The following is a 26,383-nucleotide window of genomic DNA, read 5'->3' on the forward strand; positions in this document are numbered from 1 at the left end:
TTGTTTAGCAGCAATTGTGAACAAGGCCAGAAATGACTGGGGTTCACAGTGGATTAGGAAGTTAAAACTTAATTGTTAAGGAACCTGGTTAGCAAAACCATCTTTCCCTTTCAAGGACTAGTTTGGGTTTATAATAGGTTGAAGGCCCTTGTCTTTCTAGTTGTCTCACAGTTTTCTGTTTTAAATATATAAGAACATAAGCAGTTTTCCTATGAAATTGCATTTTGGGTTTTCTGCACTAGAGCAAGTGAAAGTAAAATGGAAGGGCTTTTTTGTTTGTTTGTTTTTCACTGTGGAAATAGCATGTAGACAGACATATGCACATGGACATGTGTACATGTGTCTAAACTTACAAAGAGAAAGTTACATCTATAGTTCTTCATAGATAAACTCATGCACATATGTGAGTGCATGTGCCTTATTTCAGTGGGCATCTGTTATAAATTTATAGTTTTTATATATGAGTACATGTAGCTGTCATTATATTCATTGTCAATGAATATAATTTTTTCTTATTAAAGCAAGTTGCCATTATAATTGCTAATGCCCCTGATAAAGACTAGATAGCTTCAATAATCTTTCTTTATTTTGTATATAGAAAGAGTGGGTATGGGGGGAGGGTGGGGAGAGGGAGAAGGAGAGAAGCAGACTCCCCACTGAGGGTGCAGCCTCAGTCCCACCACCCCAAGACCACAGCCTGAACTGAAATCAAGAGTGGGACACTCAGTTGACTGAGCCATCCAGGCATCCCCTACATTGACATTTCTTAAGTAGTCAACCTAGGATGATGAAATTTCCTGGACTCCTGTCATTATCATTGGTGATGTGATCCAGGTGTAGATTCAGATTATGTGGCCACTTCTTAATCACGTGTCATTTCTCAGTTCATTGCTATTTGTCTGCCTTTCCTCATAGATCTAGTCTCTGAGGTAAATATGAGACTCTACTTTTCATATTTGTAGGACATGAATTCCAGGTTTGATAGGTGAGGGAGGAGAATAGGTGAAGGTAGTGGTCTTGAGAAGAGCTAAGTGAAGACAAGACTGGTCCCACCTGAGGACGATAGCACCCTGAGAAGTCTGGCCTTGGTTAGAGCCAAGGAGAGGACCTTTGACAGAAGACAAGGCAGGATAGAGTTGGGAGCAACCTGAGTCCGTTTCACTATTGTCTCAGTTTCACCAGTGAGTCTGGGAGCAGGTAGGGGGAGGTAGGGGGAGAGGCACCTGCATGGACCAGGTGGACTGAGGGCTGGGTTGGCTGTCAGAATAGAGTGAAAGGAGCAGTCCAGGCTGTATGTGAGAGAAGATAAATGCTGACAGAGAAACCAGGTGAGAGAAAAATATGTGGAGACCTGGGTGTGAATAGTAAAGTCTGAGGGTGAGGAGCTGAGCCAAGGGGAGGGAGAGGAGGGGTGAGCAGTGGATGAGGTGAGTAGTTCAAGGATGGAGAGCACTTGGCTTGTCCGCAAGGTGCCTCTCTGAGGAGTAGAGCCCGGGGCATGGGAGAGAGGGTGACCCTCCTGAAAGGTGCTGTGTTTGTGGGATCCCTGGGTCATCTGGCCTTCCCTCTTCCTTCATACTCTTCTCTGGTTGCCTTTGAAAAATGAGGAGGGGAGGGAGTGCCTTGACACCCATCAAGTACAGATTTTAATATCTACTAGGCAAAACTGATTGGAAAGTTAGGAGAGAGATGGCGAATGGGTTTTTTCTTTGTGATCATTTATACTCTCCTTCACTGTAAAATACAGTGTTTTTCAAAAATACAGGTAACACTATGAGATAGATCATAAATGAGAATATTCATACTAGGAGTATTATTAGGAAGATAATAGATATCCTGAGTCATTGCAAGAGGTAGGTCATAAATAGGGCTTTCATATTTCTTGCACACAGAGGGAAGAAGCAAACAGAAGCAGTGCTATACTTTATAGTGTCCATCAGGTTAAAAAACAAAAACATTCACTTAGCTGTTTATGAAACATTGTCAAATAATACTAAGCAATGTCCACAACAGTGTCCTTTTATAAATAAAATACATTTATTAGGCTTGCATGTGTCATTAAAAGCAGTCTGTCCAGAGAATGAAATAATATCGTCTAGGTAACCAACTCTGTGACACCTAGCTTAGCTGAGGGATAGCTTTTCTCTAGCACAGGAGTCACATATGTAGATACCTCCAGAGTCCTGGAGTGAGTAAGTGTGAATGGGGCTGGAGTGGAGGCCTGGATGACCTGGAGAGGACGAGATGCACTTAACAGGCATTTGGGTTCATCTTCTATTACAAAAAGCCCTGTGTGGGTTTAAAAAGTCATACTACAGGCCAAAGTGCCCCACGGGAACTCTGATCTAGAGTGTGTGGACATCACCTATGAAATCCTTCTTAAAAATTGTTTCTCTCAGTTGAACTTTTGGAAAATACCGAACAGCAATGAGTTACGGGTTTTATTCTCTGACAGGTGCCTAGTCTGTAGATGACCTATGTTTCCAGTTTATCATGCAGCCGTATGTTTTTACCTATTCGACAGACTAGGGAGGAGGTAAAGCCATTTGTCTTTTCAGCTGAGGCCACTGGAAATTATAGGGGAGGAAAACTTTTCCCTTCTCCCCTTCCAGGTTCTTTGGTTGGCCTAATAACTAATTTTATATAAGACAGATTAACAGGAGAAAAACCAGTTTAATGACATATGTTTGGGAGCCCCACAAAGACGGGAGAGGCTCTCTTGCAGTCAGGCAATCGAAGTTTATATGCCACCCCAAGCTAAAGAGAGGAAGGTGTAGGAGTCTGGGACTTCAGAGGGGAGGAAAACAATTTAAGAAAATGAGAAGAACAAGTATTTGGTAAATGAATGTTTACCCTGCAGAGAGGTCTTTCTTATGTAAAAAAAAAAAAAGTTATCTTTAGTAATAGCTCTCCTCCTGGTACAGACTGGGTTCTAATTTTTTTTTTTTTTTTAAAGATAAGTTGGAGAGGTAAAAAGCTCTTCTTGAGTCTGTTGTGCCTTGGTTATCTTAAGCTCAAAATAATTTGCATGCCAAAGTGGCACATTATGAGGTGGCCTGCCTTGAACCACATTAGAATCTAGAGGTAAGGGGAGAAGGCCGATGCCACTCTTTCGTCTCCAGGTACCCTTTTGGGTCCACCAGGAGAGAAGAGGTGGGCCATCATTTTGGAAATGTTGTGCTAGAACTTAGATGGGAAATGGGTATCACATATTAAAAAAAAATATGTAAGAGTTTTGGTTATGGCCACCTTTTGGACATTTATGCTGGTGAAGGATAGGACATTGACAAAGATAATCAAGTTCTAATCTCTTTAAAATTGGAGTATAGTACTGAAGGATGACCCGACGTCTTTTACGGAGTCTTTAAAAATGGGACTGTTGAAAAAGGCAATCGTCTCAGTGGGAGAAGATATCTGCAGATGATACATCTGATTGATATCATTCATATATATATATATATATATATATATATATATATAACGAACTTACACAGCTCAGCACCAAAAACAACAATCTAATGAAAGAATACACAGAGGGCCTGAATAGACATTTTTCGAAGAAGGCATATAGGTGGCCAACAGACACATGAAAAGATGTTCAACATCACTAATCATCAGAGAAATGCAAACCAAAACCATAATGAGAATATCACTGCACACCTGTTAGAATGGCTAGAGTCAGAAAGACAAGGAGCGACAGCTGTTGGCAAGGACATGGAGAAAAGGTGGGGATGTAAATTGATACAGCCACTGTGCAAAACAGTATGGAGGTCCCTCAAAAAATTAAAAACAGAACGAATATGATCTATTCATTCGTCTATTGGTTATTTACCTAAAGAAAACAAAAATACCAGTTCAAAAAGATATTGCACCCCTATGTTTATTGAAGCATTATCTACAATAGCCAAGATATGGGAGCAACCCAAGTGTTCATTCATAGAGGAATGGGTAAAGAAGATGTGGCTAATACATACCATGGAATATCAGTCCTAAAAAAAGGTGAGATCTTCCCATTTGCAGCAACATGGATGGACCTATAGTGTATTATGCTAAGTGAAATAAATCAGAGAAAGACAAATACCATTTGATTTCAGTTATATGTGGAATCTAAAAAATGAATAAACAGACTCTGAAATATGGAGAACAGACTGGTTAAATACGGGGCGTGGGTGAAGGGATGGCATAATAGATAAAGGGGATTAAGAAGTACAAATTTCCAGTTCTAAAATAGGTCATGGAGATGAAAAGTACAGCATAGTCTGTAATGCTGTGGTAATTTTGTATGGTGACAGATGGTGACCGCACTTACCTGGTGCTCACCAATTAATGTATAGAATTGTTGAATCAGTGCGTTGTGCACTTGAAACTAATAAAAACATTGCATGTCAGTTATACCTCAATACTAAAAGAAATGGAATAGTTCAACAATTGGGTAGTTTTTCTGCAGTTACATACAGATACGCGTAGACTTATGCAAATGCACACATACTTAATCTGGAGCTGTGTTCCCTGTTTATGATACTGTGATTTGGTTCTGAAAGCTCTGGAACTTACCTGTTCTTCAGGGTCAGTGCAGGCAGTACATGTAATGCTAGGGTGATGTGTGGTTCTCTCTGATCCAGCATCCTCAGGATCAAAAAAAATCTCCAAGCAAAAGAAAAGGCAGCTAATTTATTTCCTAATACAGTGTGATCCCATTATATGCAAATTAAATTATGCAAATTTCAAGTAATGACACAAATACTATTAATAAAAGCTTCACAGGATGTGCAGAATTTCAGTGGATACATTCCCCCAAATTGTGCATCAAGCTATGTCATATTTTCAAAGCTGGCAGGTCAACTGGATTGTAAAAATGCTTTGATACCCACTGGCATCACCTTTTCTTGTAAAGAGAAATACCTACTAACCCTTGGCAATATTATTTGAACTCTTTGTTGTTTATAGAACTTCTTTAAGGATTTTGGTGACATTTGCATTATTATTTTAAAATTAGGTATTATAATTTAAGTCTTTATCTTGCAGAATATCCAGGTGTACCAGTACTGGTGCTGAAAAAATCTTGCAAATCAGTAACTTTTGAACAGAAATGTGATAAAAAAACAGGATGATATGCCATGCTATCAATTTATGAGCTACAACTGAGAAATGCTAGAGATAATGCTGATATTAAAAAGCAACAGTAAAGAAAAATATAACACAGTGACTGTAGATTTATGTGTTCTGAGAATGCATTCCTCACACCCTTCCTCCAGACGTGGGATAATCAGTTCTGAATTATGTGAGTTCTTCAGGGATACATCCTATGAATCAAATGCAGCCATGCTTTATGAAACCCTGTTACCCAAGCTTGGAAAAGATTGCTTAGGTTGAAAAAATAGCAAGGTACTTATTTGTTTGATGTGCAGTAGAACATCTTTAAGGGCCTCGAAGAAAATTTTGCATCTATTTCTTTAAAATTTGTCAGTAAATACTGAGTGAATTTTTTTTGCATGCCACCCTGCTCTGTTGTGGGGAAGAAGTGCATTTCTGGCACTTATTTATGTATGGGGAAAGGTGGATGGTCATTTCTTGCTTGTAGGTTTGCATTAAATGATTTCAAAGTTCTTTGGTTTTTACATCAAATAATATAAAGTGATAGGGCTTTTCATAACAATTGCTTATGTTTAAATGGTGGCTGTTCTGTGCCAGGCTCTGTGTGAACTGCCTTAATAACCCCGTTAATCCACATGGCAGCCCTTTGAGTTAAGTTACTTTTATTTTTGCACGTTAAGAAGACAAGCACAGGGAAGTCCAGTGACTTGCCAAAGATCCTAAAACTACTAAGTTGCAGAGCTGAGAGTCAAATCCAGGCTGGTTCGCTCCAGAGTCTCTGTGCTCATTGACCAATCTCGGCCCTCCAGGAAGCTGGAGTTGAGGATCTTCTAGGCAGAAATTTCATACCCTGAGGAGAATTTGCTCTGAAAACCAGGGGATGAGGCTGAATGTGACCAAGTGCCCACCTTAGATTTCATCTAGGAAGCCTTGTTTGACTTCAACCCCCTCCTCCCCCTGCCAGCCTGCTGAACTCCCCACCTGCTTGTGATGCTTGCAACTATTTTAAGAGGGGTGAAAACATTTAATTTTGCAGTTAAAAAGCTGACAGTGGCTGTGTCTGTCTGGAGTTTGGGCCTCCTGTTAGTGTGAATGGGTGTGTCAAAGGATTTGGGTTTGTTGGGCGGCCACATAAATGACTGCTCTCAGATCTTCCCTTTTAATAGGTGTGGGAGGCAGGATACAGGATGAGAAGACTGGGAAGAGTGACAGACCTTGCCCAAATGATGTCAGCCTAGCTATCTTCTTGTCCAGACTTGAAACTGAGAGAGACTTCTGTCCGGAATGAGGTGATCCCTAATTGTTTTCACTTGGGCAGGGAGAGGTAGAAACTGGGTCCTGAACTCCTGACAATGGAGCTGTAAAGATGCACTGGACGGTTTATAGACTTTCGTGCCAGCAGTGCTGACTGTATTGCTTGTCAGGCTGTCACAGCTTTGATGAGTGTCCTTAGGGGTGTACGTGACACAGGCCCTTGCTTACCATGCCGTTCCCTTCTCCCCCTCTCTCACAAATGGTTTTGTTGTATCAGATCAGTCTATATTCTATTTAGACCTTTTCCTTTGTGCGACTGCAATTCCTAAGAGCTAGGAATTTTATAAATGTAGAGACCACGTTCAGGAAGCAATCACATGCATTTCTATAAGACCGCTCATTTGTGGGGTAGCCTGGGTGGCTCTGTCAGTTAAGCATCTCCCTTAGGCTCAGGTCATGATCTCAGGGTCCTGGGTTCGAGCCCCACATTAGGCTCTCTGCTCAGTGGTGTTTGCTTCTCCCTCTCCCTTTGCCTCCTCCCCGCTGCTGTGCCCTGTCTCTCTTTCTCTCTCAAATAAATAAGTAAAATCTTAAAAAAAAAAAAAAAGAAAGAAAGAAAGAAAGAAAAGACTGCTCGCTTGTTATAGGTATGATCTGAAGGGCGCTCATGCTCTTTCTTAAGTTCTCAAATCTTTTCCTGTATGTTTTAGTTAACTCTAAGATGTTGGAAATTAAAAAAAGAGGCATGGCCTCATTGGTTACTTTCTGAACCCCTTTTGTGGGTCCAAACATTAGATAGAAAACGTAGGAGGTCTCTTGCAGCAGTTTGCTTTTAGTCATGGAGCATCTAGGATCCAGTTAGAGGAGAGGTGGGTGGCATGGGAGAGCTGTCAGGGAACCTCACAGAGTGCTTCCATGTTTATTTGCAGCGAAAGAAGGCAAGCATTTTTGTCCTCACTTTACAGATGAGGAAGCAGGAAACTGCTTCATGTCAAACAGCTGATCACCCAGACCCTGCTCACACTCTTCCCAGCTGCCTCTCCAGTGTGGACAGTGGGAGAGTGAGGGCAAGTTTGAACTAAGCCTTGAAGTGTGGAGGCTAGCCTGAGGCCTCATCGGGAGGCTGCGTGAGCTATAAAAGCCAGTCAGAAGCCTGTGCGCTACCCAGCACGCTACCCAGCGGCCCCCCCCCCCCCCCTTCCTCACCCTGTTACACACCTCCAGCCCGAGGGCGAGGCTCCAAGGAACAGGGTGAGGTGTATGTTGCACATCATATTTGGTCTCAAGCCCTTGTCTTTGTTTTTGAGGCTTAGCCACAAAGACCGCATCAGAGTGGCCGAGATGTAAACAAGCAGGCTGGCAGGTTGGCGTGGGAGCGCTTCATGGCCGAGCCCTGGAGGGCAGAAGGCAGGTGAGGACGAGCAGTGTTAGAGAGACAGGGACGTGGAGCCACACTGCCTCCTCTGTGATTCCTGCCGAGATTTCTGTGGGAGCTCTTAGCACCATTTGTGGATTCTTCAGCTCGAAAGACCCAGGACGTATGGAGTGCTCAATATTGTTTACATGATGCATTTGCAGCTTTTTGAGGAAGATAGAAATAGGACTTTCCTTCTCTTAATCTATCTTTTTTAATGCGAAAATACTTTGAAAGGAATTATTAAGCCAACTTCAGCATTTAAAATTTTACATTTTGGGTGTTGTAAATGCAGAGGTAGAGTTTGGCTGTCCTTCAGTTGGACTTCAGGAGGCTTGGCTTAGAGAGTGCTTTGGCCGCTCTCCTACATTTCAGAGACATTCCCTCCAAGGCTGTGTCTCTGAAGGGTTGAAGATAAAAGCAACTGAACTTTGTTTAACTGACTTATTAACATTTTAAAGGACACTAAAGGTCACAGCCCAGGTGACTGCAGTTAATTTACTCAGTTTACAGACCATTCTTCTAAGTCTTATGCTTAAGTACATGTAGGTCTTTCTGTCTAGGATTTCAGGTTGCTTTCTTCCTTCTGCTCTGCTGGTCACATTGGGTTTTGTGTGCCTGTTTTAAGGTGACTTTATTCGGCTTGGCATGTGTGTCAGGTCTAGGCCCGGTGATGCCAGGAACACAAGGATGAGTAAGAGGCGTCCTCCTTGGAGGCCTCAACCTGGTGGGATCACAGTGGGGACTCAAATAAGGTTCAGGCCAGACCGCTCTGGAGAAGGGGTGGTTCTGGTGAAATCAGTGTGTAGAGGTGGGAGGTGGGAGGTGTGTAGAGGTGTCTTGAAGGATGGGAAGAAGGGGCGAAGGTTTACCAGGTGCCAGGCCCTGCTCTGGGTGCCACCTGTGTAGAATTTCTCCTTATAACAACCAGATAAAGTACATTCTGTTGTCTGCATTCTGTACAGGAAATTAAGATGAAAAAGAAGGAACTTGTCCAAGGACCCACAGCTCAATAGTGGTACTGCTGGGATTCTAGCTCAGGTAGTCTGGCTGAGAGTCTATGCTGTGAGCACTGCATGAGGCGAGTGGGATTTGGACCAATGAAGATTAAGGGCTATGGACTCCCAGGCAGTAGATGGGGGAGCTACAGTTATTGAAAGAGCCGAGGCAGACCAGTTGGGTAGGGCCTTGTGATTGATGCCCTGGGGTCCCACACTGAAGGGGATGATCGTAATGTCCCATTGTTCTAGGATTTGGGGTCCTTGTGCTGGTGCAGCATTGTATTTGTAATGCAGGGGCGAGTGGGGAAGTTGTGAAGGTCTTTGAGTCCTGGAGTTGCAGAGGTTCTTGACTTCTGCTCTTCAGACCAGCCTGGGTTTTTGGCATTCATTCCCTGAGTAGGTGAACGTGTAGGTATCAGCCCTTGCTGGCCTCTTCCCATTGTTTTTCCTTCCTTTCCTTGTTTCTGGGAAGAGTGTTCTAGAAGATCATCTGAACTGCTTCTACTTCTTTACCTCATCATCCAGTCTTCACCATTACCTCCGATCTATCCCGTGTCATCCCACTGGAACTGGTGCTACTAAGGAGTCTGACTGGCTGACTGATCATTCTGTGATTTGCCCAGTAGCTTCAGACCAGGGGCAGTTTTGCTCCGTCTCTTCTCCCTTGGATATCCCTTGGATAGCTGGCAATGTGTAGAGATACTTTTGGGTGTCACAATTGTTTTGAGTCAGCCCTCTGTTCTTAAAACTTTCCATCTGCCTTGATAGAATTCTCTCCTGGCTTGTCTTACAGTGAATTCTCAGTTCATTCCTTACCATCTTCTGTAGAAGATTCTTCTTCAGCCTTTTTATGTTGCTTCTCAGGATTCTTTTCCTCTCCTCATATGCCTCTTGGGTGAGCTCCTCAGTCCAGGGATTTAACTTCCATCTCTGGCTGTGTGGCTACCCATCTGTTGCAGGCTCCAGGTCTTTGGACTCCAGTCGTATCTTTCTCCACCTCATTGGTATAGGTATTTTCAATTCAGCAGGTCTAAAATAAGGCCAGCCCAAAGTTGTCTTTGTCCATTTGTCCAAACCTGCCTCTCCCATGTTTGCTGTCTGTCAGCGTTTGCTCCTCTTCAACAGTGAGCGCCATTTTACTCTGCTGCTGCTGTTGCTCAGGCACACACCCATGTCTCACCTGGATTACTGCCTCTCTGCCCCTCAACTCTGCAGCCTCATGTCCCACACTGCTACCAGGGGGAGCTTTCTAGAACAGAACTCTGAGGGTTCTCTGCTACAACAGATAAAGTCTGAGGTGAGTTTGGCATGTGAAACCTTCTAGACCAAGCCCTTTGGTTTCAACTAGGAGTATTACTGCTCTCCAGAAAGCCCTTTTGAAAATGTTATGGGCGTTGGAGTAACTGGAATCCCCTGGAATCTCCATAAATCCTATTTACTTCTTAAGAGCGGGGTTCTACTTTGTGTCGCCAACTTTTCCCTCCTTTTGGGGAAACTGGCCATTTATTTATTTATTTAAAAAAAGATTTTATTTATTTATTCCACAGAGAGAGAGATCACAAGTAGGCAGAGAGGCAGGCCGGGGTGAGGGGGTGGGGGAAGCAGGCGCCCTACTGAGCAGGGAGCCCGATGTGGGGCTCGATCCCAGGACCCTGGGATCATGACCAGAGCCGAAGGCAGAGGCCCAACCCACTGAGCCACCCAGGCGCCCTGGAAACTGGTCTTTTAGATGGCCTGTGGGGCATGTGATTAAATAGGTATAAGTATATTGGTGTTCCTAGTTTCTGTCCTGATAGCTTTAGGAGAATTCTGGTTTTTTCCTTCATGTCCTGGCAGTGCAGTTCTGTGTAGACCAACAATTAGGTTGACCAGATAGATATTCCTGCCATTAGGTATCAGACCATTCTAGAAGGGAATTGGGGATGAGGGATTTCTGTTTTCTAATTTTTCTGTGGTATTCAGTATAGCCTAACACTTGTGATAAAGGACTTTCAGCGTCCTTTTGGAGCTGGTAGGTTAAGTGGCTTCATCATATTATTTCCTAGTTCACTGGAATGATTCCTCTCTAAGAACCATGGAACTGCCTGTCATTACACCCACATCTTAGGAAAACCTCATAGTACATTACAATGTTGGAAGTACTGACATACAGCTAATTGCACTTTGAAGGATTTGGACTTTTTGAAGCTTACTGGTGTGTTTTTCAGCAGATAACAAATATCTGAAAATAAATTCCCCTGGTACAACATAATACCAGAAGAAAGTAGTCAGTGTTTTTTAATCTTGTCTGGTGTGACTCCAGCGGTGGAAATCGTGACACCATAAAATTGTACTGTTGGCACGAATGGGCTTGTGGGGATGGTAGCTTTGCTCTCTCCAGCGTGGTGCCTGCTAGAATCCCAGCTCCTGCGTGCTAAACCTCTTTCCGTGTTTCTCCGCAGAAGCCCCGTGTGCCACGCCCCTGATCTGCAGCTTCGGGAGGCCGGTGGACCTGGACAAGGACGACTACCAGAAGGTGGTGTGCAACAACGAGCATTGCCCCTACAGCAGCTGGATGCACCTGCAGTGTTTCTACGAGTGGGAGAGCAGCATCCTGGTCCAGTTTAACTGCATCGGCCGCGCACGCAGCTGGAACGAGAAGCAGTGCCGGCAGAACATGTGGACAAAGAAGGGCTACGACCTGGCCTTCCGCTTCTGCTCCTGCCGCTGTGGACAGGGCCACTTAAAAAAGGACACGGACTGGTATCAGGTGAAGCGGATGCAGGATGAGAAAAAGAAGAAATCTGGGTCAGAGAAGAACACAGGGAGGCCCCCCGGTGAAGCGGGGGAGGAGGCCAAAAAGTGCCGGCCGCCCAACAAGCCCCAGAAAGGCCTGAGCCACGACCTCCCCCGGCGGCACTCCATGGACCGGCAGAACTCCCAGGAGAAGGCGGTCGGGGCAGCAGCCTACGGGGCACGCTCCCCCTGCGCCTCCCCGGGCCAGTCTCCGCCCACCGGCTACTCCATCCTCTCCCCTGCCCACTTCAGCGGCCCTCGCTCCTCGAGATACCTCGGGGAATTCCTAAAGAATGCCATCCATCTGGAGCCTCACAAAAAGGCCATGGCTGGGGGCCATGTGTTCCGAAACACCCACTTTGACTACAGTCCGGCTGGGTTATCGGTGCACCGGGGGGGCCACTTTGATGCTCCCGTGCAGTTCCTGCGGCGCCTGGACCTGTCCGAGCTGCTCACGCACATCCCTAGGCATAAGTTGAACACTTTCCACGTGCGGATGGAAGACGATGCCCAGATGGGCCAGGGCGAGGATCTGCGGAAATTCATCCTTGCGGCCCTCAGTGCCAGCCACAGGAATGTTGTAAACTGCGCTCTGTGCCACCGGGCACTCCCGGTGTTCGAACAGTTCCCTTTGGTGGACGGAACTCTGTTCTTAAGCCCGTCGAGACACGATGAGATCGAATATGACGTCCCGTGTCATCTTCAAGGTACAGGTGTTCATCCACCTTGCCTGTTTTCCCTTTGTTAAAAGCCGAGAAGCAGAATGGGCTTGCTCTCTTCTGGAGTCAGTGTAATGGCGGGTACCTCTTGTTCTTGTTGGGTGCCGGGCACTGTTGGGATGTTTCGGCTTTGCCCCTTGAGGTGCTGGAGGGGGTGCTGGTACCAGTTTGTACATTTGGTACAATGACTCTTGATGTCACTGTACCAAATACAGTTGTCCTGGTGGGCCATTTTATGTTTTTATTCTGCTGTCATTTGAAGGGAGGATTCCTCGTGTACAGTTTTCCTTCACTGGGAGGGAATTGAGTAGGAATTGCATAACTATATCACTTGGTGTAAAACAGTTGCTTTTGCAACCTGTGTTAATGTGCCCAGCATGCTGTGTATTCTCTTGATCCTTGTAAACATAAGGGAGTAACAGAAGAGGGTCAGGGAGGGCCAGTGTGTTTTTCAGATGAGCTGAATTAATCTTGAAGTTTATGGAAAATCAGGCTTTCTTGATAACAGCAAAAGGAAAGTGGACGATTATTGGAAGCTGAGGCATCACCCTTCTGGCGAAGGCAGAGAGCTTAGTGCTGTGGATGACATTCAAGGGCACAGTGATATTTCAGCCTGACTTGAATGATGGGTGTTGGTCAGGTTAAGTGAGCAATTGGTCAATTTGTGTGAAATTACTGAGTTTATATAAAGGTGAGATACATGAAATGTAACATGTTTATAACTTCAAAAGTGTGCTAAAAAAAAACCATGGTAGAATCAATATATCTCTACCTGTCTTTGTCCCACACCCCCTGTTGTTTCAGTTCTCAGAGATAGCGTTTTTCAATTATGACTGATTCTTAGGTTTTTATTTTTATTTTTTTTTTAAAGGAGTTTATTTATTTGTCAGAGAGAGAGAGAGAGAACAAGCAGGGGGAGCTGCAGACAGAGGGAGAAGCAGACTACCTGCTGAGTAAGGAGCCAGCCATGGGACTTGATCCCAGGACCCAAAGATCATGACCTGAGCAGAAGGCAGATGCTTAACTGATTGAACCACCCAGGCATCCCACCATTGTAATTTTAAAACTGCCGTCTTCATATCCAGTTTTAGATATTGTCTATTGACTTAAGGTGGATGATTGTGCTTTCTTAAATCTTCCCATTTCTCTCAGGATAATGTATCACAATTCCTGGTGAAATCCTTAATGTTTTTACTGCTTTGATTATGTAAATATCTAGTGTTGAGCACGAAGTGTAGGTGTATTTCCTATCATATAGTATATTCTAGGATGTCTTTTGTTTTGTTATTACAGTTGATAATTGTTTCACAATTTCATTTGCTTATTAGTCTTCTTGGAACCATTGGCTGGTTGCTCTCCAGCAGCTTCCACAAAGCTTTCAAATCATTTGCACATACCTATCCTCCATTTAATGAACTTCTTTTTGTAGAAATTAAATTTCCTTCATGGAACCTTTCATCTTCCTGCTCCTGTCTGTCTGGCTGTACTCATTAGCTGCTATACTGCATGGCTGCCTTTCTAGGAATTCTTTGCTTACTTTTCTGTTCTTTATCTTCTATTTCCTAGATATCATGTTTTCTTTTTTCTTGGTTTATTTCCTCAGTTTGTTAAGAAACATTCCCAGGAGGTTTCTGAGAAAGGAAGCATGGGCTTAGGTATTTTCAGACTTTGAAAGTCTGATAATGTCTTGATTCTGTCTTCACACTTGATTGCTATTTGGTTGGGTAGAGTCTTCCAAGTTACAAATATTTTCCCCTTAGGATTTTGAAGGCATTTCTTTCTTCACTATATCTGGTCTCCAGTGTCAGTGTTGAGAAGTCAGTATTTTACTGCTGTCCCTTTGCTTTCTCCTCCGATCCCCTGAGGTTTTAAGATTTTCTCTTTATCCCTAGTGTTCTGAAGTTTCACCATGACACAGGTCTTCCTCTCCACCCCCATTCATTGTGCAGTGTGCTTTCTTGGATTTTTGGCTGTGTAAACTCATAGTCTTCAGTTTGGGGAGATTTTCTTCTGGTTTCTTTCTCTGATCATTTCCTCTTTCATTTTCAAATACAGCTGTGGAACTGTTAGTCAGATATTGGACCTCTTAAGTTTAATCTTTTTTTTTTTTTTTTTTTAAAGATAGAGGGAGACCTTACACATCCTATTGCTTATCTTTCTCTTTATCCTGCCTTTTGGAAGATTTCTTTGGCTTTATATGTCAGGATTTTTACTGAATTCAAGATTTTCTGTTCTATAAATACATAAATTATAATTTCCAAGAGCACTTTTTAATATCATCTTGTTCTTGTTTCATGGATGCAGGTTCCTATTTTAACTGTCCCCTCAACAGGAAAGAAGTGAGGTTGAGGGGAGTGGTCTCATTCCTTTTCTAAAATTTCACCTAACCTTTTAGCCCTTTAGCCTTTGTTAAAATCAAACTGATCCAGAACATAGTGTTTGAAACCAGGGATGGTTTATGATTTCTCATAGTTCTCTGGGTTGGTTGGTTCAGATGATCCCTGACACATGTCTGACAGTTGGCTGACTGGCTGGCCTGGCAGGGGTCCTCCGGTGGAATGAATGGCTCATCCCGGTTTGGTGTGGTCTTTTATCTTCCCGTGGGCTAGACTGGGCTTTTTCCTGCATTCAGGGGTTGAGAAGGTGGGGCCTGCTCTCTCAAGAGGCGTAAGCTTGGAACCGAGTATCATCACTTCCAACACATTGTGGTTTTCAAAATAAGTTGTAAGGCTAGCCCAGATTTAGGAGATGATTATTAAATAGACTACTTCTTGATGGAAGAAGTTGCATAGAATGTTTGGTTACTTGTCTACTCCACTGTTTCCCTTTTGGCGCCTCATTCCACTGCTTGCGTCCAGTTTCAGAGCTAAGTCATTTAAAATTTCTTCATCTGATTTTGTGATCTCCTGTTTTGCTTCAGGTTTGCAGGTGTCTCAGTTTCCCAGAAGATGGAGCTTATGTATCGTTTCTTGTTCTTTATACTGGTTGGGGTTAATTTTCGAGGGAAGTAGGTAGAAACCACTTTCACTTTAAGACTGGAAATATTCTCTGTGAAGATGAAAGGAGAGTACAGGGGTTCAGCATAAACGAGAGGACTGTTGTTCTTACTCTGTCTGTGATGACGGATTCTTTTCACTTACATCAGTGAATCAATCTTATGTATTCCATGCCTGGGCTCGTTGCTATCAGTCCTTGCCTTCCATCTGAGGTTAGTAAGATGCTCTTACAAAAATGGAACTACCTTCACCAGGCCTAACTTAACCACCATTTATGGAATGAGTAACACCTGGGTATGATGTACTTTAAGCATCCTATAATTTCCAATCAGGAAGGGGCCACTGGGTAGTTAAAGGAGGCAATTTGAAGGCAGATGTCAGAAGGTGGATGGATTTTGATAACAAGAGGGTCTGGCTGTGTAAGGCCTTTGTTGATAGGACAGAGGCAATCTGAGCAAAGGAATGGTGATTTAAAAGTTGAAACAGAACTGGGGAGAAGAGATTGGTGAGAGTGGAGGTTCTCCAGTGGAAAATGAGTAGGGTAGGTAGGGAGAACGGATTATGGGTGTCCTTTCAAGCCTCAGTAAGGGCTTTGTCATGTTCTTTAAGAGCTGAAGAGTCTAATTTTTTTTTTTTTTTTTTTAAAGCAGGTGGATCCCTGGGGGCAGGGAAGTTGTTTGAAAGGATGGGGGGGGAGACCTTTCTCCAGAGAGGTGGAACTTAAATCTCCTGCCTAGATGGCAGGAGATGAGAGATTGCTGGGTGATGACAGTGGGAACTGAAAGGTAGGAATATCCACAAGAGGTTGTTTTAAAGAAAAAATTGTGGCTTTGGGGATAACTTGCCTGTAGAGGATGAAGCTGCATCCTGGTTGGCTCACTTTGGCTCTAGAGCGGATAAAGGATGCTATCATGGACGGGATTGGAGAACACTGGGAAGGAGACCTGTCTTAGGGAAAGGAAGATGAGGGCATTGGCTGGAGATGTCTGTTTAGCAAGCACTATTAGAAATAAACATCTTGGATGAAAACTGGGGAGCTTATTTTATAACAGGGTGGTTCAGATCTTAAGATTGGAGCATTCTTGAATAGGGAGAGAAGAGAAAGAAAAGGAAGAATGTGCGACAGAGCCCAGGACCACATGTGAAGGGTACCTTTCAGAGAATGGTTGGAAAAAGGTGAAGATTAGATAGACCTGAGAAACAAGAGTGGTGTGTGTGTGTGTGTGTGTGTGTGAGAGAGAGAGAGAGAGAGAGAGAGCATGGTGCCCTCTGTTGAGGAGGAAGAGAGAGCCTTGTAAGCAAATGAAATGGAAAGTTACCCTGTCAGTACTATTTACCTCTTTCCAGAGGGTAAGGAGCAGGCTGGTCCTAACCATAGAAAGGTGACGAGCCATGGTTTGGCTCCTGGCCAGGAGCGGCGCATTCTGAAGGAGTACGTGTTCTGAGTATAGCGTATAGCACTGTGGCGCTCCCTGATGCCTACGTAGAGAGCAGCAATGTTGCTATTGTACACCGTCTAGGTGGATCCTGGACATGCCCAATCTTTCCTAATGACTTGAATCCTAAACCTTTCCATGCAAACAAGGGTGACCTCTTTTCCTTTGCAAGCATTTGATGTTAACAAATGATGGAGAAATGGGGTTGTTTCTCTTAAGAGCCCAGTAGATAATAAGACATTGTACTCCATTTAAATCACCACTTACAAGTTAGATATGATCCTGGTTCCTAAATTAAATATGGTGAGGCTGAGCAGTTTTGGAGACAGGGACAGTTAACACAGTAATTGTGGCTGTGGGATAATTCTGGGCCACCAGTACCAAGACAGACTGTTGACTTTCCTACGGTGGGACTTGTCAGTGGATGAAAGCCCGTGGCTGCAGACTGGCGTTGTTGGTTCAGGCTCTGTGCCACACACAGAGCTTCTGAGCTGAGAGTCCTGCATGACCATTGGTTGGTTTGTAGGATTTGTACCTTGGTCATTTGAATTTGGATGTCCATATTATAAACCTGGCAGTATTTTTTAGAAAAGTGAATTGAAGCCCTATTTAATAAAGATACAACTTTGGAGTATGTGTCCCATTGACAGTTGTAATTCATCATTATTCTAAAAGGACAACTTGGGGATATAGGCTGAATATGACCTATTTTGCTACTTATTTTATCTGAATGGTAACATGTTTGCTTATAATTGATAGATCAGCCAGTGTTTTAGCCCCGATGATGGCCATTCTCAGCACTGTGTCTTCTGTGCACAGGGAGGCTCATGCACCTGTATGCGGTGTGCGTGGACTGCCTGGAAGGGGTTCATAAGATCATCTGCATCAAGTGTAAGTCGCGGTGGGACGGCAGCTGGCACCAGCTGGGCACCATGTACACCTACGACATCCTGGCTGCCTCTCCATGCTGTCAGGTTGGTATCGACACCCTAGACCAAGTTGCGTGTGAACTCCGGCTTCTGTCCCCTGGCAAATGCAGAGGAGATAGAGCCGCACCATCGTTCGTTCAGGAGAGGGCGAGGAAGATAGCAAGTGGCTGTACCACCTCATCCCCGAGTCCAGGAATGATGGCTAATTTACCATGGTTTGATGAAGCTATTGCTGGGATACTCTACAGCCATTGTGGGGGGGGTGGTATTGTAGAATAGGGGGTATTGTAGAATAATATATAATTAATGGGAAATATTTTTAGGGTACTAAGTAAAAAAGGTAGTTTATAAAATGGTGTAACAGTATGCTTCTTTTTGTAAAAAGTGACTACAGAAAGGGATCTGCTAACCTATAAGCCCGAGGTTGTGTCTGCGTGCTGGGATGCTAAGTGGTTCCTGTCGCTTATATTTTCTTGTTTTGTGTGACTAACATATACTTAGGTTCTAATAAGAAAAAGTTATTTATTTATTTATTACAATTTTATTTATTTGACAGAGATCACAAGTAGGCAGAGAGGCAGGCAGAGAGAGAGGAAGGGAAGCAGGCTCCCTGCTCAGCAGGGAGCCTGATGCTGGGCTGGATCCCAGGACCCTGGGATCATGACCTGAGCCAATGGCAGAGGCTTTAACCCAGTGAGCCACCCAAATGCCCCAAGAAGAAGTCATTTAAAAGGAAGAAGAAACTTTTACTTTCTTTGGTGGACAGCATTTTCTTTTTGCTTCCTTTCTGTGGGGTAGCACAGTTACACAGGAACTGCCTTCTTCTACTGTGTTGGAGGCTATCGTGAAATGTTTGTAATCCTTAAAGCATTGCTGAGAGGAAGCATTTTCCGAAGTTTAGCTGTCACCAGAGGAAAGGGAGGTAGTAGTCCGGGAAAACACGTTAAATAAGTTCATGGAAACACAGGAGGCAAAACAAAATCCTTGGAAGTATCTTGGTTCATTTCCAAGTGCTTGGAGGAAAAGAGAGCCTTGTTTTAGAATTCCTTCATGTTCGTGGGTAGGAGATAATTTTACTTTGCTCTTTAGTCTCCGAGCCTGGCTTTAATACAAATAACTATTAAGCACTTCATTAGTTACTATATAGCTTTGTATCTTTAGCACTATGGTGTGATTTTTTAAAAAAGAATATCCTGTGATAAGCTGTGCAGGTTGAAGAAAAAGGTTGGCCGAGCGGTTGCTTCAGCCATACTTCGTCTATACTAGTGTTCTCAAAAAAGAGCTATGGTCAGGAGAGACCTAAATGGCCATCCATAGCTTGTCATTTGATTCTAGACAGGGCTGACTTTTCTCGTATGCTATTCTAATATATTGTCCACATTTCCATTTTAAAATTCCATTAGCCTTGGAAATGAGATCTCAAAGTCTTTTTAGCTGCACCCTGTAGCATTTGGTAATACTCAACTGTGCTATAGCGCCAGCTCTTGGATGAGAGAAACAGAAGGAAGTGGCTCCTCTCGTTGATACACACAAGAGAGGGTTCTCTTTTAAAGAAGTAAGGAGGGGATGCCTGGGTGGCTCAGTTGGTTAAGCGACTGCCTTCGGCTCAGGTTACGATCCTAGAGTCACAGGATTGAGTCCCGCATCGTGCTCCCTGCTCAGCAGGGAGTCTGCTTCTCCCTCTGACCTTCTCCCCTCTCATGTTCTCTCTCTCTCATTCTCTATCTCCCATAAATAAATAAAATATTTAAAAAAAAAAAAGAAGTAAGGAAGGAAAAGAGTTTGGGGCCGTTCATTGGTGCTAGAAAGGCTGTGGGAGAGCTAGGTTAGCCTCCTTGTTTTCCACATGCAGTGGGGGTCTTCACAAATGTGGCACAGCCATGCTAAAACCTCGAACTCCCTGTCTGCTCCTCTTCCTGCTATATCACTGAGAGACAGTGGGATTATTTCCTTATCTTTAGGGAGGAGAGCAGAATGGCATCCTGCCACAGCCAGCCTGGTGGTATTCACTGTGTATTTCTTCCTTAAAACAATGTGAGCCCAGACCTCTATTTTCTGGCCTTGAACTAAAAGTGGAAAGCAATGTTTGATTACTCTTTGGCTTTAAAAAAAAAAAATGTCAGTTAACTACAGTTCACTCTTGAACAACACAGGGGGTAGGGGTACTGACCCCATGTGTGGTCAAAAATCTGCCTGTAACTTTTAACTCCCCAAACACTTAAATACGAACAGCCTACTGTTGACCAGAAGCCTTACTGATAACATGAATGGTTGATTGACACGTATTTTGTGTAAGTATTTTATACTGTATTTGTACAATAAAGCAAAGGAAAGAAAATTTTATAAAGAAAATAATAAGGAAAAGAAAAAAAATTTATAGTCCTGTACTGTATTTATTTTTAAAAAGCTGCTCATAAGTGGACCTGTGCAGTTCAACCCATGTTGTTCAAGGGCAACTGTGTATTCACTGGGAAGGTGTAAATGTTAGACGCTATTAACGAATCCAGGAAGGTCTTCTGCTAAGACTTTGAGCCAAAAAGAAGCTTAATGGTTAATTATTTGAAAGGAATAACAGTTTAAAGAGAACGATTAAAGAGAGAGGTTTGCCCAGAATTTCACTTTTGTTGTTCAGAGCGATTAGTCAGCTAAAAGGGAATTTATCTTAGCCACAGAAAGGCTGTCTGTGTCATAACTAAGAATGTGGGCTCTGGAATAAGCTTCTTTGGTCCAGTCCTCAGTCTTTCTGCTTCCTAACTATGTGGCCTTGCGCATGTTGCTGTCAGTCCGTGCCTGTGTCTTCATCTAAATTCACAGACCACCACGTAACTCCCATGAGTGTGTTGAGGACAAAATGAGATTATACTTTTTTTTTTAAAGATTTTATTTATTTATTTGACAGACAGAGATAACAATTAGGCAGAGAGGCAGGCAGAGAGAGAGAGGAGGAAGCACGCTCCCCGCTGAGCAGAGAGCCCGATGTGGGGCTCGATCCCAGGACTCTGAGATCATGACCTGAGCTGAAGGCAGAGGCTTTAACCCACTGAGCCACCCAGGCACCCCGAGATTATACTTTTTATTACATTTTTGGAATGAATCTAAATTGAGAGTCTGTTGTATCTATCGTTTCTGGTTATTCCTTTAAGTTCTTGGACCTTGCGCTAAAAGATTCTAGTCTTTTGCTGTTAGATACCCAGGCACAAAGGAAGATCTAGTGTGTGGTGGTTTCCTGAAGCCTCAGGATCCACAGAGCACTTCTTCCTGGATTGTTAATTTTGCTGGAGTATTTTCGGGAAATTTTATTTTTACATCAAAGGAAACAAGTGTAGTAAGGAGCAGAATGCAAAAATGTGTATGAATTTTTAAAATAAACTCAGCCCAGTCCATGAAGTTTCATGAGGCTTTGAATGAGGGGAGTCAGCTTCAGTGTCTTCTTACAGTCCAGGGGGAGGGGTGCCCTGTTGTTAGGGGAGCCTCCTTGGAGCAGTTCAGGCCCTGTGGGTTGGGAATTTTCCTCCTACAAGTAGGTGAAAGTGCTCAGGGTGCTGCAGGTCAGAGGGAAAGAGGAGTCAGTCTGTCAGACAGATGATGAATGTGTGAATGTGTTATCTTCCGCTCTGCCTCCCCTGCGTTTGCTAACAAGAGAGACAGACTCCCAGCTCAACTCCGGAGCAGTTCCTCAGACCTCATGGTGTTGCGTTTTGGGGTGGCTGGCGGTGACATCGTGGCGAGGCGGCAGGAAGGGCGTGGTGGCTGACCCGTCTGTGTTTCGCCCACAGGCCCGCCTGAACTGTAAGCACTGCGGGAAGCCGGTGATCGACGTGCGGATCGGGATGCAGTACTTCTCCGAGTACAGCAACGTCCAGCAGTGTCCGCACTGTGGGAACCTGGACTACCATTTCGTGAAGCCATTTTCCTCCTTCAAAGTTCTCGAAGCTTATTGATGAAAGCTTTGCTTTAGGAATAGCTATTTTCTTGACTTTTATTTCTTTATTACATATCTTTTATAGGGAAACATTCTGTGACATGACTTTCTTTTCTAATTTAAAGGAGAGTTCCTTTGTGTATGTGTGCCACTAAAATGGGGTTGGCCCCTTGCCCTCTCTTGACTCCTGAGTGTTGGTCTGTGGTCCTGACTGGAGCCCAAGTGGATAATCCCGTGAGTCTGGGGTAGAGGTTCACTCTCACTAAGAGTCTCTCGGACAGCTTTTAAGGCGGTGGGGAGGATAGGGTGGATTTAGTTAAAGGGATTATGGGATTATCAACTAAAAGCCTGGTGGGAGTTGGAAAGAAGCTCTTATTAAAATGTTAACTGTCTAAAGACCCACTTTTAGATCTGCTCTGGGCCTTGAGAAGAACATGGGACAGTCACTGTAAGTCTGTGCCTGGAGCGCTGGGAGTGCACTAGTCTGTCTTGGCTCAGGGTTGTGCACACTGACCTGTAGATGATTGGAAAGCAGATACGAGTGGTGTTTCTATCACCTCTGTGATTAGGCAGGCAGTTTTCACACTGAAAATTATATCCAAATTATAAGACATAGGAAAACTAGTGGTGTTGCAAATGTTTTTAGGTAAACTGACCTGTAACAGAGAGAACATACCGAATGAATTTGGAAGTGCTGCACATGGACTCAAGGGGGCAAGATCAGGTGGAACCCTGTCTTTGGAATTGTGTCTTTGAAGTTGGTCAGATGAGCTCTTAAGGAGAACCCATGAATGACATGATTTGGGGTACTGATTTATGTGTGTTGCACTGTCCAGGGGCCATTTGATGTCAGATTCTTCTCACAGGTAAATCTCACAGCCATAGACCCTAACTGGTGAAATTCAGAACCATCATCACTATGCTTTTTCTTCCACAAAATTGTTATGGCCACATTTTATCCATTTAATGCTGAGCTTCCCAAATCATAGGTTTGACCCCAAGAAGGAAAGGAAAAAATTGCTTTGTGAGGATATGAGGAAAGGAATAATAATTTCAATATTTCTTTTTAAAGTGTGTTTTCATTTCTCAAAACACGGATTGTAATATGTAACAGTATTTTGAAAATAGATCATTCTGAAGCTCTCCATGATACTTCACCATTAGTGAAACAAGATGATAATTTGTATAACTTGATTAGTCAGAGCATTGGGCTTTCCAAAATACAGCCTTTTGTGATTAGAGCTTGATGATTTAAATAGACTGACACCCTATACCATCATAGAATTGGAATTGGAATATGATTTCTCAAAAATGGATTTGGTAATTTCAAGTATTGTATACATATATGCTAATAGAAAGCTGAAAATACATCTATTTTATGGGTAGCCAAATTTGGAGTGATGTGAACAGTTTGTATTACTCATGTGGTTTATGCCTTTTTTTTTTTTTTTTTTCTCAGAACAGCTGTTTTACCTCTGAGAAGTTTTTAGGTATTACTGCAAGCAAGTTTGAGTTCTACTGTATGAAATATTTGATGTTTTTTTTTTTTTTGAAACAACAGAGCATTGAAGAACCAATATATCAGCTAATATTCTTATCTTTCAGTTTGGATGATTGTAATTCGGTTTACTGCTTCTCATTTGGTGGTTGATGGTCTGAAAAATATTTCACAGTGGGGGGAAATGCTCAATGCCTCTATGAAGCAGCGAATCGATATTGGCCTGAAAAAGGCCTATAGAACAGAGCCCTTGCAGATGTGTCTTAATACACAGAGCTGTATTTGTGAGTTAACTGGTGCCCCACTGATTCTCTCATGTACCCAAGTATAAAAATTCGTAGGTTTCTCGTGTCTTGAGGTAATATTTGAGTTTCAGTTCTGAATTTCAAATGGATAATAAAATATTGTAATGCTGTTTTTTAATGCACCTAAAATTTTATAGAGAAACCTGCTTATTATTGTTCTGGATCTTAAAGGTTATATATAAATCATGTTCACAAGCTCCTTAGTCTAAAACTGCTGTGAATGTGGTGTCTGATGCATTCAGTATTTTCTTCTTCTATTGGTTTGTACTCTCCGAAAAATAAGTAGGAGGAGTTTTCCCTGTAATTGGATAAAATTTGCTTTTGGCCTTTATTTGAACCACAAAGTTAGGATTCTGTGGATGCTGCGGTTCTGAAAAAGGAGAGGGATAGGTATCATCCCTATAGGATGATTCTCTCTATAGGAGAATATTGTTTACCTTTAAGGCATCACATTCTCTTCTAAAGTAGAAAATCTGGCTTATTTGAGAATGAAATACAATGAGTATGCAACAATGTGGAGAATAAATCTTATTTTGGAAATCTGCTATTCTTAGTATTTTCACTAGATTTTCTCAAAGTACTTTGCTCTGAATACATCAGTGGAGATTAGAGTATGTCAAAAAAGATGACTATTTTGTTGTGGTTTGGATATTAAAGGATATTAGTCACCCAAGAGACCCATTTTTCTGTTTTTCTGATAGTGTTCAATAAAATGAACCACTCATAAGTGATTAATAATTTCAAAGTGATTTTTTTTACCTGTTCTAACTTTTTTAAAAAATCATTTATTTTTTTAAGAGTTCTGTACCTGGAACAAATAAAATTTTACCTGCTTCAGTTCAGTGAGAAACCATTTCTGATGGCTTTATCGTTTCTCTTTAGGCTGACTCAGTTCTCCATTCTCTTCTGGCTGCACATGAAGCAAGTGATAATACCGAGTTTATCAACTACTTGATTTTAAAAGATAGCCATTGGCCATGAAATTGGGCGGTGGGATGAATTATTCCATTCAAACTAAGCCAGAGCTCTCCCTGGTCTTTAATTTCCAGGTTCTGCAGAAGTTTATTTTCAGAGTAAAAAGTATTTTCATTGCTTTTTGGGGGAAATTAACTCAAGGAAGGAATATTATTAGGTGTTTAAATACTAAAACTAACAGGCTGATGCATAACTTAGTAGACCATGAAGACTAATTTGCTGAAATTTTGTGTTTTGTCCCCTAAGACCAACGCCTCACGTACAGTTGGTTCTCCTGTACCCGGGTCGGGACCTCCGCGTGGCTTCTCCTCTTTGGTCTCCTGGTTGCAGCTCTTGAGCAGTTTCAGTTGGTTTGGGAGGACTTGAGGAGAAAGCGCTCCTGTTCAGTGTTTTTGTTCCTTTAATGGGATGCTGCCTAACCCAGCTCATCTCTATGTCCTTTGACTTCATTATTACTCCAGGTAATTGAAAGAAAACATAACGGATGGGCATCGTTAAAACCAGCTCAAAAATATATTCTTGTCCTAAAGATTTCTTGTCAAGATGTCTTGGATTGCACTTTTGTTGAGGGAAGACAGTGTAAATAGTTAAAGAATGTGGATAAAACTGAAACAATTTGGTTATGGAATTGTGTGTGGTGTTTGAAGGTTTCTGTTTGTGAAATGTATGTATTAAAAATAATAAAATCTCAGAAGCTAACGTTGTACTCTCTCTTCGGTGTGTCACTTTATTTTTTTGTCTGGGCTTCAGGGTTTTGGGGTTTGGGCCTATTTGATCAGAATAGATAGTGGGGAAGCCTTTCTGGGGTTTGAGCGCAGTCTGTTCTCGGTCACTGCTGCTGGTCATGAGAACCGCAGCCTCTTTATGCTGTTCGATGGCGGCGGGTCGCATGCAGCCTACCTTTGCGATACAATAAGCCTTCTATAGAACAGAGTTACTTCCATGGAGATGGTCCAAAGTTAATTGTTCTGATTATAGGGAGCTCTACTGAATGGGTAGACAGTCCTAGTCTACAGAGTTTTCTTGGGTTCCCATGCCTGTAACAATTTTTATAATGAGAAGACTTTATCATATGCTACTTCATTTTAAGAAAATGAAAACTGAGTTGTGATTAAACCTCTTGCGACTTTGCACTGTGGTCAGGTATGTTTTAGCTTTTAAAATCTCATTGTCCCTTTCATTTCCACTGTCATTCTCAGCTAGTGGATTGAAATCCACAAAAACACTGGAACACAGGAGAAGAGGTGGAAATGTGGGTGAGGGACATGTCTCCAGTCTGCCAGTGGATTCAAAGGCTTGTCTTCCCACTTACTACAGACATCTGAGGCATAAATTTTATTTTATTTGAAGCCATAAGGACTCGGGATCTTACGGTTTCTGCTAGCATAATTTACTCAACAAAATTCCTTTGCAGTTGTAAGAAAAATACAGTTCTTAACTGTGGCAGAGCAGAAAGAGGAAATGAAGTTAAGCAGTGATTGATAGGAATTAAGTTTAATGGGAGAAGAATCTTGTTTGTTTGTAGTGGTTTCCATTTCTTTAAATCCGGCTTATATTGTTTTCACTTAAATTTAGCAGCAATTAAATTCCTAGTTATGCAGGCTGTTTTCTTGAGTGAAGAGGTAAATTTGGGGAGGAAAAAAAGCTTGCCTTGAGTTTGTGTGCTTTCCATGTTTTGCTAGCTGGCCATAGTTGGGATAAACCTTATTTAATGAATATGAAATACCTTTGAAGATAGTTACCATTTTAAATAATTTTTTTCAAGGAATATTTTTTCCTGTAGTGGCAGCCTGTAGCACTGTGGTAATGACTTCATACAAACTCTGTCTAATATTGCTATGCCTCAGGGGTGGCAAAATAAAAATTAAAGTACTTTGATGGAGTCCAGTAGGACGACACTGTTTACACTTGTTGGTGTTCAGCGAATGGAATCTGCCGCCATTACATCATTTCATCATTTTCTGGTGAGGGATACTATGCCAAGTGGTTCTGATACACAAGATCAAAAATTTAGATCATATCTTAAAATCAAGTTTAGAGCTACCTAGTTACATGTCTCATAAAT

At 42.6% G+C, this 26,383-nt stretch overlaps 1 protein-coding gene across 1 annotated transcript in view; it reads left to right on the forward strand.

The window, feature by feature from the left end:
• HECA (hdc homolog, cell cycle regulator) overlaps positions 1-25,017 on the forward strand; it is a 45,441-nt gene extending 20,424 nt beyond the window's left edge. Inside the window, exons 3-5 of the mRNA XM_059400836.1 lie at positions 11,205-12,245; positions 17,509-17,663; positions 21,395-25,017. Of these exons, the coding sequence (XP_059256819.1) occupies positions 11,205-12,245; positions 17,509-17,663; positions 21,395-21,559 (1,361 nt within the window). The 3' untranslated portion in view covers positions 21,560-25,017. The remainder of the gene's footprint in view (positions 1-11,204; positions 12,246-17,508; positions 17,664-21,394) is intronic.
• The last annotated feature ends 1,366 nt before the right edge of the window (positions 25,018-26,383 follow it).

Source organism: Mustela nigripes, chromosome 5, assembly GCF_022355385.1.
Source record: "Mustela nigripes isolate SB6536 chromosome 5, MUSNIG.SB6536, whole genome shotgun sequence".
NCBI lineage: Eukaryota > Metazoa > Chordata > Mammalia > Carnivora > Mustelidae > Mustela > Mustela nigripes.